Source organism: Agelaius tricolor, unplaced genomic scaffold (assembly GCF_023055355.1).
Source record: "Agelaius tricolor isolate 1412-34295 unplaced genomic scaffold, bAgeTri1.0.p SCAF_4, whole genome shotgun sequence".
Taxonomy (NCBI): domain Eukaryota; kingdom Metazoa; phylum Chordata; class Aves; order Passeriformes; family Icteridae; genus Agelaius; species Agelaius tricolor.
Window position 1 is genome coordinate 25,212,975 of NW_027269264.1, and position 13,696 is coordinate 25,226,670.

General features: G+C 42.4%; 1 protein-coding gene across 1 annotated transcript; it reads left to right on the forward strand.

Annotated features, from left to right (window-relative positions):
* The first annotated feature begins 311 nt into the window (after positions 1–311).
* On the forward strand, positions 312–9,512 carry SAXO1 (stabilizer of axonemal microtubules 1). Its single transcript, XM_071425910.1, is given in 9 exon segments — positions 312–416; positions 3,169–3,365; positions 3,367–3,464; positions 7,779–7,799; positions 7,802–7,987; positions 8,757–8,917; positions 8,920–9,203; positions 9,205–9,403; positions 9,405–9,512. Coding segments are annotated over 9 exon segments (1,359 nt in total).
* The last annotated feature ends 4,184 nt before the right edge of the window (positions 9,513–13,696 follow it).

The window sequence follows — 13,696 nt, forward strand, 5'->3', positions numbered from 1 at the left end:
AGGAGAAAAGACACCCCCAGCTGGCCACACCCTCCTTGCAGGTAGTTAGAGAGAGTGATAGGGCCACCCCTGAGCCTCCCCTTCTCCAGTATAAACAACCCCAGTTGCCTGAGCCACTCCTCCTAGGACTTGTGCCTCAGATTTTTCACCAGCTCCATTGTCCTTCTCTGGACACATTCCAGCAATTCAGTGTCTTTCCTCTAGTGAGTGTAGTGTAGTGAGTACACTCACTACTTATTAGTTGTGCAGTCAGTAGTGAGTGTAGCCCAAAAGCGAGCACAGAGCAGCCTCACCAGTGATGAGCACGAGCCATGATCCCTGCCCTGGCCCTGCTGGCCACACTCTTGCTGGTACAGGCCAGGATGCCCTTGGCCTTCTTGGCCACCTGGGCACAGCTGGCTCATGTTCAGCCAATGGTGACTGCATCCTTGAGTTCTTTGCCTTGGGCCCCTTTCCAGACACTCGCCCCCAGCCTGCAGCACTGCCTGGGCTGTTGTAACATGTTGGGTCCCCAGAGGACAGTCCTGCACCTCCTGCTCTGAGGGAGCCCATGTGTTCAGCACTCATGGGCTGAATTACGGCAAAACAATGCTGTGTGATTAATTAAAAAGTTCTACTTATGGTAGGAAGGATCTAAATCTTATGGTAAATTGAAAGGTCTGTGGCAGCAATGATTTAAACTTTTCTGGACAGCCACAGATTAAAATTTTCTGAACAGCATGCGACAATGGTGATTTTTGAACAGCCTGCAGCAGCAGTGATTCAAACTTTTTAAGCAGAGGAAGAAAGGAAGAAGGAGAGTTAGGAAAGTAGAAGTAAAGAAAACAGATCTGTGTTACCACTCAGGGCACCAGTACTGCCTCTGGTCTCTTTCCTCTGGATGGCAGGTGCATGGATGATGGATGCATACCCTCACTTCTCCCTGTCACACCATTTATAGACTAGTCCTTGCAGGTGCATCTTGTTATTCCCAAATTTTTCAGAAGGGCTTGAATGGTCTCAGGGTTTCAATTCTGTTCTTAAAAATAATTACTCAAGACAAAGAAGCTGGTCCCAGAGAAGCACTGTGCTGCTTCTGCAAGACCCTCTTTTCTAACCACATCTTATCTAGTTGGCATGGTAACATTCCTTTTCTGTTCTGTCAAATGTTTGAGACATTAGCTCTTTCAGGTTAAGTCTTTCAGGTTTTCAGTCTCTCACACGGATGAAGGGCAGGACTTGGCATTTGGCCTTGTTGAATCTCATGCCATTGGCCTTAGCCTATAGGTCCTGCCTGTCCAGATCCCTCTGCAGAGCCTTCTGACCCTCTGGCAGATCAACACTCCTGCCCAGCCTGGTGTCATCTGCAAACTGAGTAAGGCTGCACGCAATTCCCTCGTTCACATCATTCATAAAGATACCAAACAGGGCTGACCCCAATACTGAGTCCTGGTGAGCACTGCTGGTGGCTGGGCCCCAGCTGGATCTAACTTCATTCACCAACACTCTTGGGACCCAGCCATCCAAGCAGTTCTTTACCCAGTAAAGATGCTCCAAGCCAGGAGCATCCAGTTTCTCAGGAGAAGGGTTTGGGAGATGGCATCAAAGGCATTACAAAAGTCCAGGTAGACACATCCACAGCCTTTCCTTCATCAACTAACACGTCACCTTGTCATAGAAAACAATCACTTTAGCCAAGTGGGACGTGGGACCTGCGTTTCACAAATCCAGGCTGACTGGGCTTTATCTTCTGGTTGTCTTGCACTTGCCTTAGAATGACATTCCAGATTATCTACTTTGTGACTCTTCTGACACCGAGGTCAGGCTAATGGGCCTGTAGCTCCCCATATCCTCCTTCCAGCCTTTCTTATAGTTGGGGGTAATATTTGCTAACCTTCAGTCTTTTGTGATCTCCTTGGTTAGCCAGGGTGGCTTGTAAATGATGGAGAAGTGGCTTAGTGATGACTTCCTTCAGTTCTCGCAGAACCCATTTTGATTTAGAACTCTGCTGACTCCATCCCCTTCTTACACCTACTTCCAGAAAACCTTTCATCACTCTGGTAAAGTACTGCCTACCTGTGATCCATTTCTTGGCTCTGGTACTTATTGACTGTTTTAAATATGGAACTGGGCAGTGACTGGCTTGGACAGACCCTCTCCATTACTGGGCTCTCCCTGCTGCTGAGGATGCTGAATGTCTGTTGTGTTCCAGCTTGTCTTTTCCTGACCCTTCTTAAAAAAGAAATTTGCTTCAGATTCCTGAAAACAGCATGCCAAGTGGCTGGAACATGTGTTACATCTACATAAGGACCCCTTGATGTTCTTGGTTATTTTTTACTTCTGAATTTCTGTTCTTACCACTATACCTAATACTTTGCAATGTGAATTCTCTCTTCTTCTGCTTTACACGGACTTTTGAGAGCCTTGTATATTTTGCTAAAATGTATCACTAATACAGTGTATTCAGAGGCTCAGGCTCCTGCCCACTCAGCATCACTCCAGAAGCAAAGTGCAATATTAATACTTTAATAGCTCCTATACTGACTGCTTCTCCTGGCTGACTGCCAATGGTCTAAACAGATCTGCACAGCAGCGGAGAAAGTACTTCTGAGGTAAGAAAGTGAATTTCCTTGTGCCAGGCAGCAGACTCTCTGCCCTGTACCAAAGGATTTGGACAGTGAAATAGGTTCAGGATGCTGAATGTTGGATGGTTGGATGGTCAAGTTTTCTTCTCAGTCTCTTGTGGTTCTGCAAGGTTGCCCGAGAGTTAAGTAACATTACCTCAGCATCTTCAGTTGCTCTTTTAAAGCAATAGCTGAGAAAAAGCTGACTGTCTGGCCATGCTGATGTTTCTTTGCCCAACTGGTGTTTTGCTGTAAAACTGTTCTGATGTTACCTCCCCAGCCTGGGCTGAACTGGGTGTCCAGCATGGTCTGGGAAGGCTGTTGTTGCCCTCTCCTTTGTTTCCTATGCACAGTAGATAGCCTGCTATAATTATTGCCCTTTAAAAGGAGTTATGTCTTCTGGTGTAATTCCACTGTAGAACAGAGATGGGTGGAAAGAAGGGGAAACCTGGCCTGGCTGGGGTTATCAAGAGCTGCCTCTGTTCCTTTTGCAGCGTCCATGTTTTAAAATGTAAAAGGCGTGTGTATTTCACTAACTGCTTGTATCATATCCAAGCTTTCTTAGCTGGGGGAGGTAAGGGGAAGTATTAATTTCTTTGTGTATCCAGAAAAAGGAGCTCATTTTTTTCTGGAACAAAAAAGAAATAATGAAATTATTCTTCACAGAAGAGATTACATAGCACATGAAGTGTTGCCACAGAAACCTAAACCATCTGAAAAGCATGTCAAGAGACATGAGAATATGGATTTGACCTCCACTTACCTCCTCCTACACTATATCTCAAGTATCTTCATGTCTCTCCTGGAGGATGAGGAGACATATCCCCAGGACCAAGATGGATATAAGAACCACTTATAAAGGTAAGCTGCCCCTGCAGCTTTGTTCAGGACTTCACAGATAACTTCACTTTTTAAGAAGACAGATCAAAACATTGTGCAGTTTTTATTCTTTCTCTATATGTATGCTAACACACTGTGCAGGAATCATGCAGACAGAAATAGGTAGTTGGTAATACAGCACTGCATTAATGGTAGCATTGAGATCTCTGTGTATTCACCTCCTTTCCATACCTAACAGGCCTACAGGAATCCTTGGTAGAAACAGGGCCATGGGAATTCCTGTATGTTGATCCCACAACAGGATCTTTATCTTTAGGATGTACTGAACATATTCCTGGTACTGCATAGCTGATCCACACATTCAGTGGACGAGGCATGTCTAAAATATACAGAATTTCCTAGGTCTGAGCAGTTCATGAAGCATGAGACCCTTTCTGTGTTTGCTGTGGAGTTATTCCATGAATGTGCAAGAGATGTATACAAGAAGTATAGACACAATGCACGAGCTCTACTGCTGGTAAAACAGGTAGGCTGTGCATCTAAACCTTGTTTCTCAATTGCACTAACTTGGTGGCTTGTTTCTTTGGGAGCTTTTCCCCCTCCTCTTCAGCAGCACTAATTGTCTTCCCCGTGCACTGGGAGAAAACCTTCAGTTACACAGTTAGAGCAACCCTCCTAGTTTTGGTAGGAAGTCATAAGTAGAAAGTCAGAGGATTTTACCTCCCCTCTGCTCACCTTTCTGCTAGCTAACATGGATAGGCAGATAAATAGTTTTGTGTGTTTCTGTATTTCATTTTATTATGCTGTGCAAATATAATAGCTTATGACTGGTGCTTATTACTGCAGATTTGTCCCAATGTACACAGGCAATATTTTCTTGGAAGTGAAAATGATGAAAGAAGTTGGGGAATAAAAGGCATGTGAATGCATCATTAAAATTACCTGGCTGAAATGATTGAAAGTTGTGCTTTATTCTAACTGCTGCATGTTTGCAGCTGCATGTTTGCAACAGCATAAACTGCAGTTTGTACATCAAACACACAGGAAATGTCCATTTAGAACGACTTGAATTGTGAAGACTATGACCCACAGGTGCAGAATATCTATATCTACACACTTTTGAACACTTTATTTTGCATAGGCAATGTCACCAGATGGTATTCATTGGAATAACTTTGGTGAAACCAATAAAAAAAGCTGCTATGTGCAAGGTGTGGATCTGTCCTTCTGTGTTTAGATATCCTTAACTTCTCCATATCTGAAACATATGTATATTTTGGTCTTTTTTCAGTGTTTAGGTCAGCACCTTAAGTGTAACTCCAGAGCTCTAATAAAAGGTATTGCAGCCACATTTGGTTACAATTTACAGTATTTTTCCAAACACTGCAAATGGAAATTTTTGTCCAAGCCCCCTCAAAGATCGAGTTGCATACTGAATAAATTCTCTTAAAGGCCCAGATTCAACAAAAATTGCAAGTTTTCATGGCACTATTCTCTAAGCGTTGCTAGGTTTTAGTGATCCCTACTGTCATGGTTTAACCCCAAGCAGCAGCCAAGCCCCAGGCAACCACTCGCTCACTCCCCTACCAGCAGGATCAGGGAGAGAATCAGAAGGGTAAAAGCTGGAAAACTTGTGGGTTGAGATAAAGACAGTTTAATAGGGAAAGCAAAAACAGTGCACAAAACCAAAGCAAACCAAGGAATTAATTTACTGCCTGGGCAGACAGGTGTTCAGCCATCAAGAAGAGAGCAGAGCTCCATCACAGGTGACAGTGATTTGGGAAGACTAACACCATCATTCCAAATGCCTGCCCACAATCTCCTTCCCCCCACTTTATGTACTAAACATGGTGCCATATGGTCTGCAACGTCCCTTTGGTCAGTTTGGGTCACTTCTCCTGGCTGTGTCTCCTCACAACCTCCCAAGCACCCCCAACTTCTTCACCAGCATAGAGAACAAAAAAGCAGAGCCGTGTGTAAGCCCTGCTCAGCAATAACGTAAATATCTCTGTATTACCAACTCTCGTGTTCAGCACAAATCCAATACACAGCACTACACCAGCCACTGTGAAGAAAGTTATCTCAACTCAGCCAAGTGTTTAGAACATTGTATTCAATTAATTATCATAACTAAAGTATTGGAACAGCATCTAAAATAGTGCTGCCCTGGTATCAAGTTACCTTTCCTACTGTATTGTCATGTTCTTTCCTACTGAACACATCATATACCAAATGACACTGTAGGGTTAAGTTGTTGCTATTGCTTATCACAGTTCATGTCAAGTGACTTTGCAACTTAAAGTTTCAAAATTCTCATCTCCTCCAGGCTACACATGTAGCTGTTTCTGCTTATCTTCAGATATGAAATCTAATTTTAATTAAGTCTTGCTTGGTTATAGGGAGATGTGCCTAACCCTACAACAACATATGGTTCATATCCTGAATTCCCTCCTGTACCCCCTAATGTTTTCAAGATTGTGCTACATGGGAAACTATTAATACCTACGGTTAAGAATTAGAGTTGAAATAAAACTGTAACATATTTTGAAGGAATAGTAGCACTGCTGGCTTACACTAAGTAAAACAAATTCATAATGCCTATGAGGTCTCCAAACGTGTAGAGCTTATAAATTTAAAAAATTGAAGACAGATGGACTTGCTTATCATATTTTGAATATTTTGCAAGAGCTGTGGTTACATCCAAAATGCACAGAGTGTTCTCCAACAAAGATGATGGGAGAACCTGAAAAGTTTTTTGGTAGCTCTTGGTTGGCAGCTGAAATGTGAGATCTCTGAACAAACCTCCTCTTAGAGGTGGTCTGAATCTTCTCACTTTTTAACACTTTATTAATGCATTTCCTGTAAAAACCCATCTGAGTATGTTCCTGGTTCACCCTGTTGGAATGTTTCTGCAGGAAAATGATGTACCCTAGGCATGGGCACACGGTCAGCATCTCACCATTGTGGTGGTGCCTGGACATCTCCTACTTCCCAAGGGAAACAGGAGTGCCCAATTCTGATTGGATTGAAGAATTCAAATATCCTGATACAAATACCCTAATTGCATCATTTACTCTATAGCACTTTGACATCTAGACTTCCTTCCTGTGCAGAGTCAGCTGGAAGCTTATTTGTCTCATGATTCTTAGTGTGGTTTGAAAGGAAGGAAAATTATAAAAAGAAAAAACCCCACCCCTTGGGTTAGATCCAAGACTATTTAATTTCAGCTTCCTACCAGTAACCATAATGGTCTCTAGGGAAAGTTGCACAAAATTACTAGTAAGGGGAAAAAACGATGGTCTTCCTCAGCGCTGGTCAAAGAGTTAGGCAGTTTTGCAATAGATTCCTGGTGGGACAGCACAAATCTTTCAGATTACAGGGCCTCATTTATTTCCCTGATATCCTGTCAAGAAAGGAACATAGGAATGTCCTTAAAATACCACCTAAAATGTTTTCTTAGTCATAAATTTGGATACAAGATTTCTGGAATATGGGCTGTTTCTTCAATATAATTCAGTGTTTGACATTAGTGCAGACTTATTCTGCAAATTCCAGCACAGTTTTTCTAATAATGAAGAATTGGGTCAGAGTTGCAAGTTCTTTCTCAGCTTCTGTTTGTTCTGAGAGCAGGAGCATCAGGGAGAGCAAAGCCAAGGGCCGAGGAGATGCAACACAACACAGCTTGCTAACACCAAGATGAGCTGCAAGCCTCTGAACTTGGCAAACCATAGGCAGCATTCCAGCTGTGCAGCTGAGGAATTGGGTCAGCCACCAGGCCAAGTGAGAAGGTAGAAAGAGGAGGGGCAGCACTGCAGCTCAGCCTTTAGAGTGGAATGGTGGATGTCTGGTTCTCCTTGTCCTAGAGATGCTGTGTGAGACATCCAAACCTTCTGCAGACAGGGGCATACTCTGTGCCCAGAGCCAGCCACAACACAGCAGCCAGAAGGTGTTTGAAGTAGCTACATGCTACACCTCCATGATTCCTGGTTACTGAGCATGAGGATGGCACCCACTCAGTTACCTGCAGAAAATGTCTCTGTGAGACTGAGAATATAATTGAATCTTCCCTCATGGTATTTCATGGTCTCTGTAGGCATGAGTGGGTACAGGTCTGTTTGATTCAACTTTCTGTGTAGATGCACAGCATTTCTGGGGTGTAACGCAGTAGTGTATAATGTATTCTATGGCTGCTCTTTGAATAAGATTTGTGAAACACTACATCACAAACAAATATTTATTGAAGTAGAAAATGTAATGATCATAATATTGATATATGGCTGGACTTGTCAAAGGATTTCAGTTGAGCATTTCAATATGATTCCTCTTTCATTTCAGATGACTGTGTGTTACAGAATGAACAAAGACAGAGCAGATCAGACCAAACAATAGGTTTGCTCCATCAAAAGAGAAATTTTACCACAGAACCATTGTCCAGAATGACAGTTTCTACAGCGGACTGGTTGCCACTCAAAGCTGTAAACCTCTGAATCTGGGCCAGAAAAACAAGGCTCCCTTTGAGTACATAACCAATTACAGAATGAATTATGGATGGGCAGAGTCCAATAAGATGATGTTTAACAAGTCCAAGTGCCAAGTCCTGTATATTGGCCACAATAGCCCCCTGCAGCGTTATAGGCTGGGGATGGCGTGGCTGGACAGTGCCCAGAAAGGGACCCGGGGGTGCTGGTCCACAGCCGGCTGGACATGAGCCAGCAGAGTGCCCTGGGGGCCAAGAAGGCCAAGGGCATCCTGGCCTGTGTCAGGAATAGTGTGGCCAGCAGGAGCAGGGAGGTCATTCTTCCCTGTACTGGGCATTGGTGAGGCCACACCTTGAGTGCTGTGTCCAGTTCTGGGCCCTCAGTTTGGGAAGGACCTTGAGATGCTTGAGCACGTCCAGGGGAGAGCAATGAGGCTGGTGAGGGGCTTGGAACACAAGGCCTGTGAGGAATGACTGAGGGAGCTGGGGTAGCTCAGCCTGGAGAAAAGGAGACTCAGAGGTGCCCTTATCACTCTCTACAATCTCCTGAAAGGTCGTGGTAGTCAGGTGGGAGTCAGTCTCTTTCTCCAGGCAGCAACTGACAGAACTAGAGGTCACAGTCTAAAGCTGTGCCAAGTGAAATATAGGTTGGATATTAGGACATTTTTTTTTATGGAAAGAGTGATAAAGTACTGGAATGGTGGTGGAATCACCATCCCTGGATGTGTTTAAAAAAAGGTTGGATATGGGACTTGGTGCCATGGTTGAGTTGAGGTTTTAGGGCATGGGTTGGACTCGATGATCTTCAAGGTCTCTTCCAACTTAGTGATTCTGTGATGTGCCACCTCCTCTGGTGAAACATTATGTCCATAAAATTCAGATACATAAGGTCAATTATATTTCATTTGATGGCCTCACTACACACAAATTTTTTTACCAGGGGTGGGCTGGTCAGCCAACTAAGCTTCCAAAACCATACCAGACAAAACCAGCCCCTGTTTTCCCTTCTCCACTACAACTGAATTTCAGGAAAAACACAAAGCTTGACTACAGCCTCCTATATTCACCAGAAAACCTGATATTTATCTTCCTTCTCTGGAAAAAATGGACATTCACACCACTACTTGGACACATTGAAAGCACCTAAATGAAAAGCCAGCCAAGATGTGTCAATCTGTGGCCCAGCTTAATAAAATTACTGAGCCATTTAACAGCTCTTCTATAGTGAAGGAAGACTATAAGCCTTGGCTATGAAACAGACTAAAACCCATCACTCATGCTCCAGACTTTCCCAGCAAAACGAATAGATTTCTTGGCTACATTTTGGACCCATCATGGACCTCATTCTCTCACAGTTATGTAAACCTACAAGCCTGTCTGGTCAAGCCCAAAGCATCACAGTCTCCCAGATGCTAAAACAACCTACACTGCCAGTTACACACCAAAGGGCTTTGCTAGATGCCTGGCCCCTTGCAAAGACCCATCCCAGTTACATCTTTGAGAAAACTGATGCTGACAGCTTGATTTTGTTTGGTAAACAAACTTCTTTTAAACCTGTTGCTGTTTTCATATTTGGAGAACTCTTAAAATAAACTTAATTCTCTGGCACTGACTTTTTCTGGTAAATTTATACAAGTGAAGAACATAAAATCCAGGGAAAAGACATATTGATTTTTGTTTCTCTGTATTTTTTTTTTCATACCTAACTCTTGCTTATTGATTGAGAGATGTCCTCCTCCTGAGACAGTAATAGAAAGATCTCTTAGTAATAAACTTTATTATTGATGAAAAGGGTGGCATAAAAACAGAGGTAAAACAGGTGAATTGCCTGATGTGAACTCACATGTAAAAGTCATTGCTGGATAACAAAGTCTGATATCTGGCCTTTTCCCATATTCCCATCAAAGACACATACAAAAGGTACAATTACTGTATAAATATTATTTAATATTGCACCTTCATAAATTGTGTCACGGTGCTGTCCAGAACTGGGCTTGGGAGGTTTGTGTGCCAAAGATGCCACCCTAGGCTGACATCTTGTAAGAGAACTTTTTCAGTAAAAGCTCTTCACTTCAGGGTTCTGGATAGGTACCAGAAACATCAAAGAGTTTAAATTGTCACATGTTGCTATAGCTCAGCCAGCAGCCAGAGTTGCATTATGTTTTGAATAAGGCCATTATTAAGCTTCTGACCCTAACTGTTCGTTTCTTTGTCCAAAGTGCTTTCTGTAGGCTTATGAGTGTTCTATTAGCACTCTGAAACTTCCTGACTTCTTAAGCACATTCTACTTTCCTAAATCCTCCTCTCCCTTACTCCTAGCAGCTCTGGCTGTTTCCTGAGTATTTAGCTCAAGTGCTCGGTAAAGCTGTTGCACGCTTGACGATTCTTGTGGGTCCTTTCCAACTCAGGGTATTCTATTTTTATATGACTCTATGATTCTGTGAAAGGCTTGTGTCTGACCATAAAGCAGCATTTAAAGAGGAAGATAATTTTCTGTGTAAAGTGATTTTAAAAATTTGGAAAAGCTTTGAAACCTGTTGGGATAAAAATTCTTCCTAAGTGCTGGCAAGTTAAAGCTAAACACATTCCATCTGAAAACAGGAATGCTTAACCCTAAGGGTGGGAAGCCACTGGAACAATACCTTAGGGGCACTGTGGTTCTGCTTCCCTTGAAGTCCTTGAATCAGTCCTACAGGCCTTTTCTAAACATATGTCCTAGTTCAATGAAAAATTATGTTCCTTACAACAGGAAAAACAAGGCAAATCTCTACAGGTTACACTATACAAAAGGGCCAAACTATGCAGTCATTGATGACTTCACACAGCCTTCAGAAATTCAGTAATCTGTAAAATATTCACTCACCTGTGGTGAGGTATTGACCTAGAGTATGTTTGGCCTTTTTTTTTTCAGCTCCTCTTATTTTACCAGCCAGTCTTTTTGAATCTGCATTTCTTTAATATTGAATTTCTACAAGAAAGTACTTTTTCTTCCCCATCTCTTTTTCACTAGTTGTTTTTCTGATTTTATTTATCAACATGTAATTCTGCCAATTCTGAAATAGAATTTATATGAAAAGAACAGCTGAGGCTTGTGACTGCAGAAAACATTGGTCTTTTATGCATAAGAGCTCTACAACTATCCTTTCAACTCTTTGATATGTGACTGGCAGGGAACACAGAGCAAGGAGAGTCTAGTATTTAAATTTATCTTTATTACAGGTTTGTGTGAATCTTTCTTGCTAGGTGGAAGTTAGTCTTATCAAGCTCAATAGCAATGCAATAAGCCACTTAACAATAGTAATTGATGGATTTTGAATGTTAACAATGGGAATCTTGATTTTCCATGCTGTGGACCAGCTCAAGCAGACCTGACTGGTTTAAATCCAATACTTCCAGAGCATGAGACACAGCTGTGGGTTAGTTTTTTTTTTTTTTTTTTTCTGTTTTGTACCTCTATGTGTTAAAAACTTATTAAAACCAATATATGATAACACTCCAGAAAAAAAGTGATTTCTGTTTTGTGACTTAGGGTGTGGTTCCACAAAATTTAAGGCCGATTAAAGCTTGGGCTGCTGCAGTTTCACATTTTGTTCTCCTACAGCTGCATGGTTTCCCATTGTCCCTCTTTTGATAATAACATTAATGCTGTCTGACTGCATGATGGGCTAAATCAGAAGGCTTACCTGGCTGGGTGAAAATCAGTAATTTAGGAAGATTAAAACCCATTTATTTAATTTCCCTGAATGAGTGCATGACACAGACATGCAGTTATCAACTTAGGTGCAGATGGTCAGTGAAAAATCACAGGGATCTGGTAGCCCAGACTTGACTTGGCAGTCCTTCCTTTGCTCAGTAGTGCATTTAAAGTAAAGCAATATTTTCTATGTCTGAAGTTGAACTTTGTTTGAATTAGGCAGTGTCATTAGAAAATCAGCATAATAAAAATTATATAATTTGGGATAGAATAAAATTATACTTTGGGATAGAATTGAGATGTTTAACACAGAAAATAAAGTTGGGCTGCTCTACAGTACACAGGATTTGGTCATTGTTTTCATGCAGAATGAGTTATGGATAAAGATGATTTTACCTGATGTTCACGCTAATTAAAATTGATTTTTTCTTAGAGTCATCACATTCTCAGAAAGAGAGAAGTAGAAGTCAGTCATCCTGAGAAAGAGCTTAAAATGTCACTGAACTGCACTACAGGCTTGTGTAATTGCTTTTGAAGTTACATAGTGCAGGAGGAGGAGAATGAAACTACCTGCATGCATGGCAGCACCAGGCACTAGTGCTAGATAAGCAGGAACTTGTTCATAAACATCTCAGGTGCTCTGTAGAGATTTTGCCTGTTTTATGGGAGAGTAGGGAGCTACAAAAGACTACCTGCCTGGGCACCTCAGAACCAGAGAGACACAGAGCTGCTGGAGCAGATCCAGTGGAGGTGACAAAGATGATGGGGGGACTGGAGCATCTCTCCTGGGAGGAAAGGCTGAGGGAGCTGGGCCTGCTCAGCCTCGAGCAGAGATGACTGAGAGGGGACCTCATCAGTGTCTGTGAGTATCTGAAGGGAGAGTGTCAGTGGATGGATCCAGGCTCTGCTCAGCAGTGCCAAGGGACAGGACAAAAAGCAACGGGCACAAACTGACACACAGGAAGCTCCACCTGAACATGAGGAAGAGATTCTTTATTGTGCAGTGACCAAGGACTGATTGAACAGAAGGGTTGTGGAGTCTCCCTCACCGGGGATATTCATTGAGTCTGGACACCATCCTGTGCCATGTGCTCTGGGATGACCCTGCTAGAGCAGAGAGGTCAGATCAGATGACCCCCTTTGGTCTCTACCAACCTGTCCTGCCCTGTGGTTCTGTGACCTTGCACTCATGATGCAGCACAATACAACACTTCTCAGTCAGTGAACAAATGGGTGGAAAGAAGGAAACAGCTGTAGTCAACATCCTACTTTTGAAGACTGGATAATGGCATCAATACCTAAACATTGGCTGAAGTACAAAGCCTCCTATCAAAAAGTGTTTCAAGGACCAAAATGAAAGGATGAAACAAAGGGACTTTGTCCTTGGCAGGGTTGAAAAAGGCATCCAGGGTACTTACACCATGAAGCATGCAAAAAAGAACAAGGAGGATTGTGCTAAGTAATAATGGATGAAAAACATCACTGTCAAAGTCAGTTACTACACTGTGACTGTTGTCAATGACAAATGCCACCTACGCACAGGAACAGGTTCATGTATGTGCACTGCAGAGGCTGCTTGGAGGAATAGCTTCTACCTGCATCCCTGAAAAGACACAGGAGGTGTACTCACCAGCACTACTTATCTCCAGGCAAAGCATAATCTGTTTGGCAAGCCTTAAGCACAAAAGCTGAATTAAGAAGAGACATGCAAATTAAATTTTAGAAGCGTTGTAGGTTAATAGAAGCTTATGAATATTTTCATAGCCAGGAGGAAGGCAGCACTACAGTTCCTCACCGGGAAAAAGCTGAGCAAAATTATTTAATTTGTCTGTTCTCAGTGAGAAACAAAATTAAAGAACCCTAGAAGTTACCTGTAATAATGAGGGAGTAAATAATAATTCAGTTTTGACTTGTATTATATCAGTCTTTCAACCACCTATGTCTGCAAGCACTACCAACCTTGGTGCCTTACATCTGCAGGAGGCATTTCATCTGGAGGTTTGCAGTTGGCAATAGTTGAGAGGTCAAAAAACCCCAGTAAATTATGTACTTATGGTCTAGAAATATGAACCAGCAGCAAAT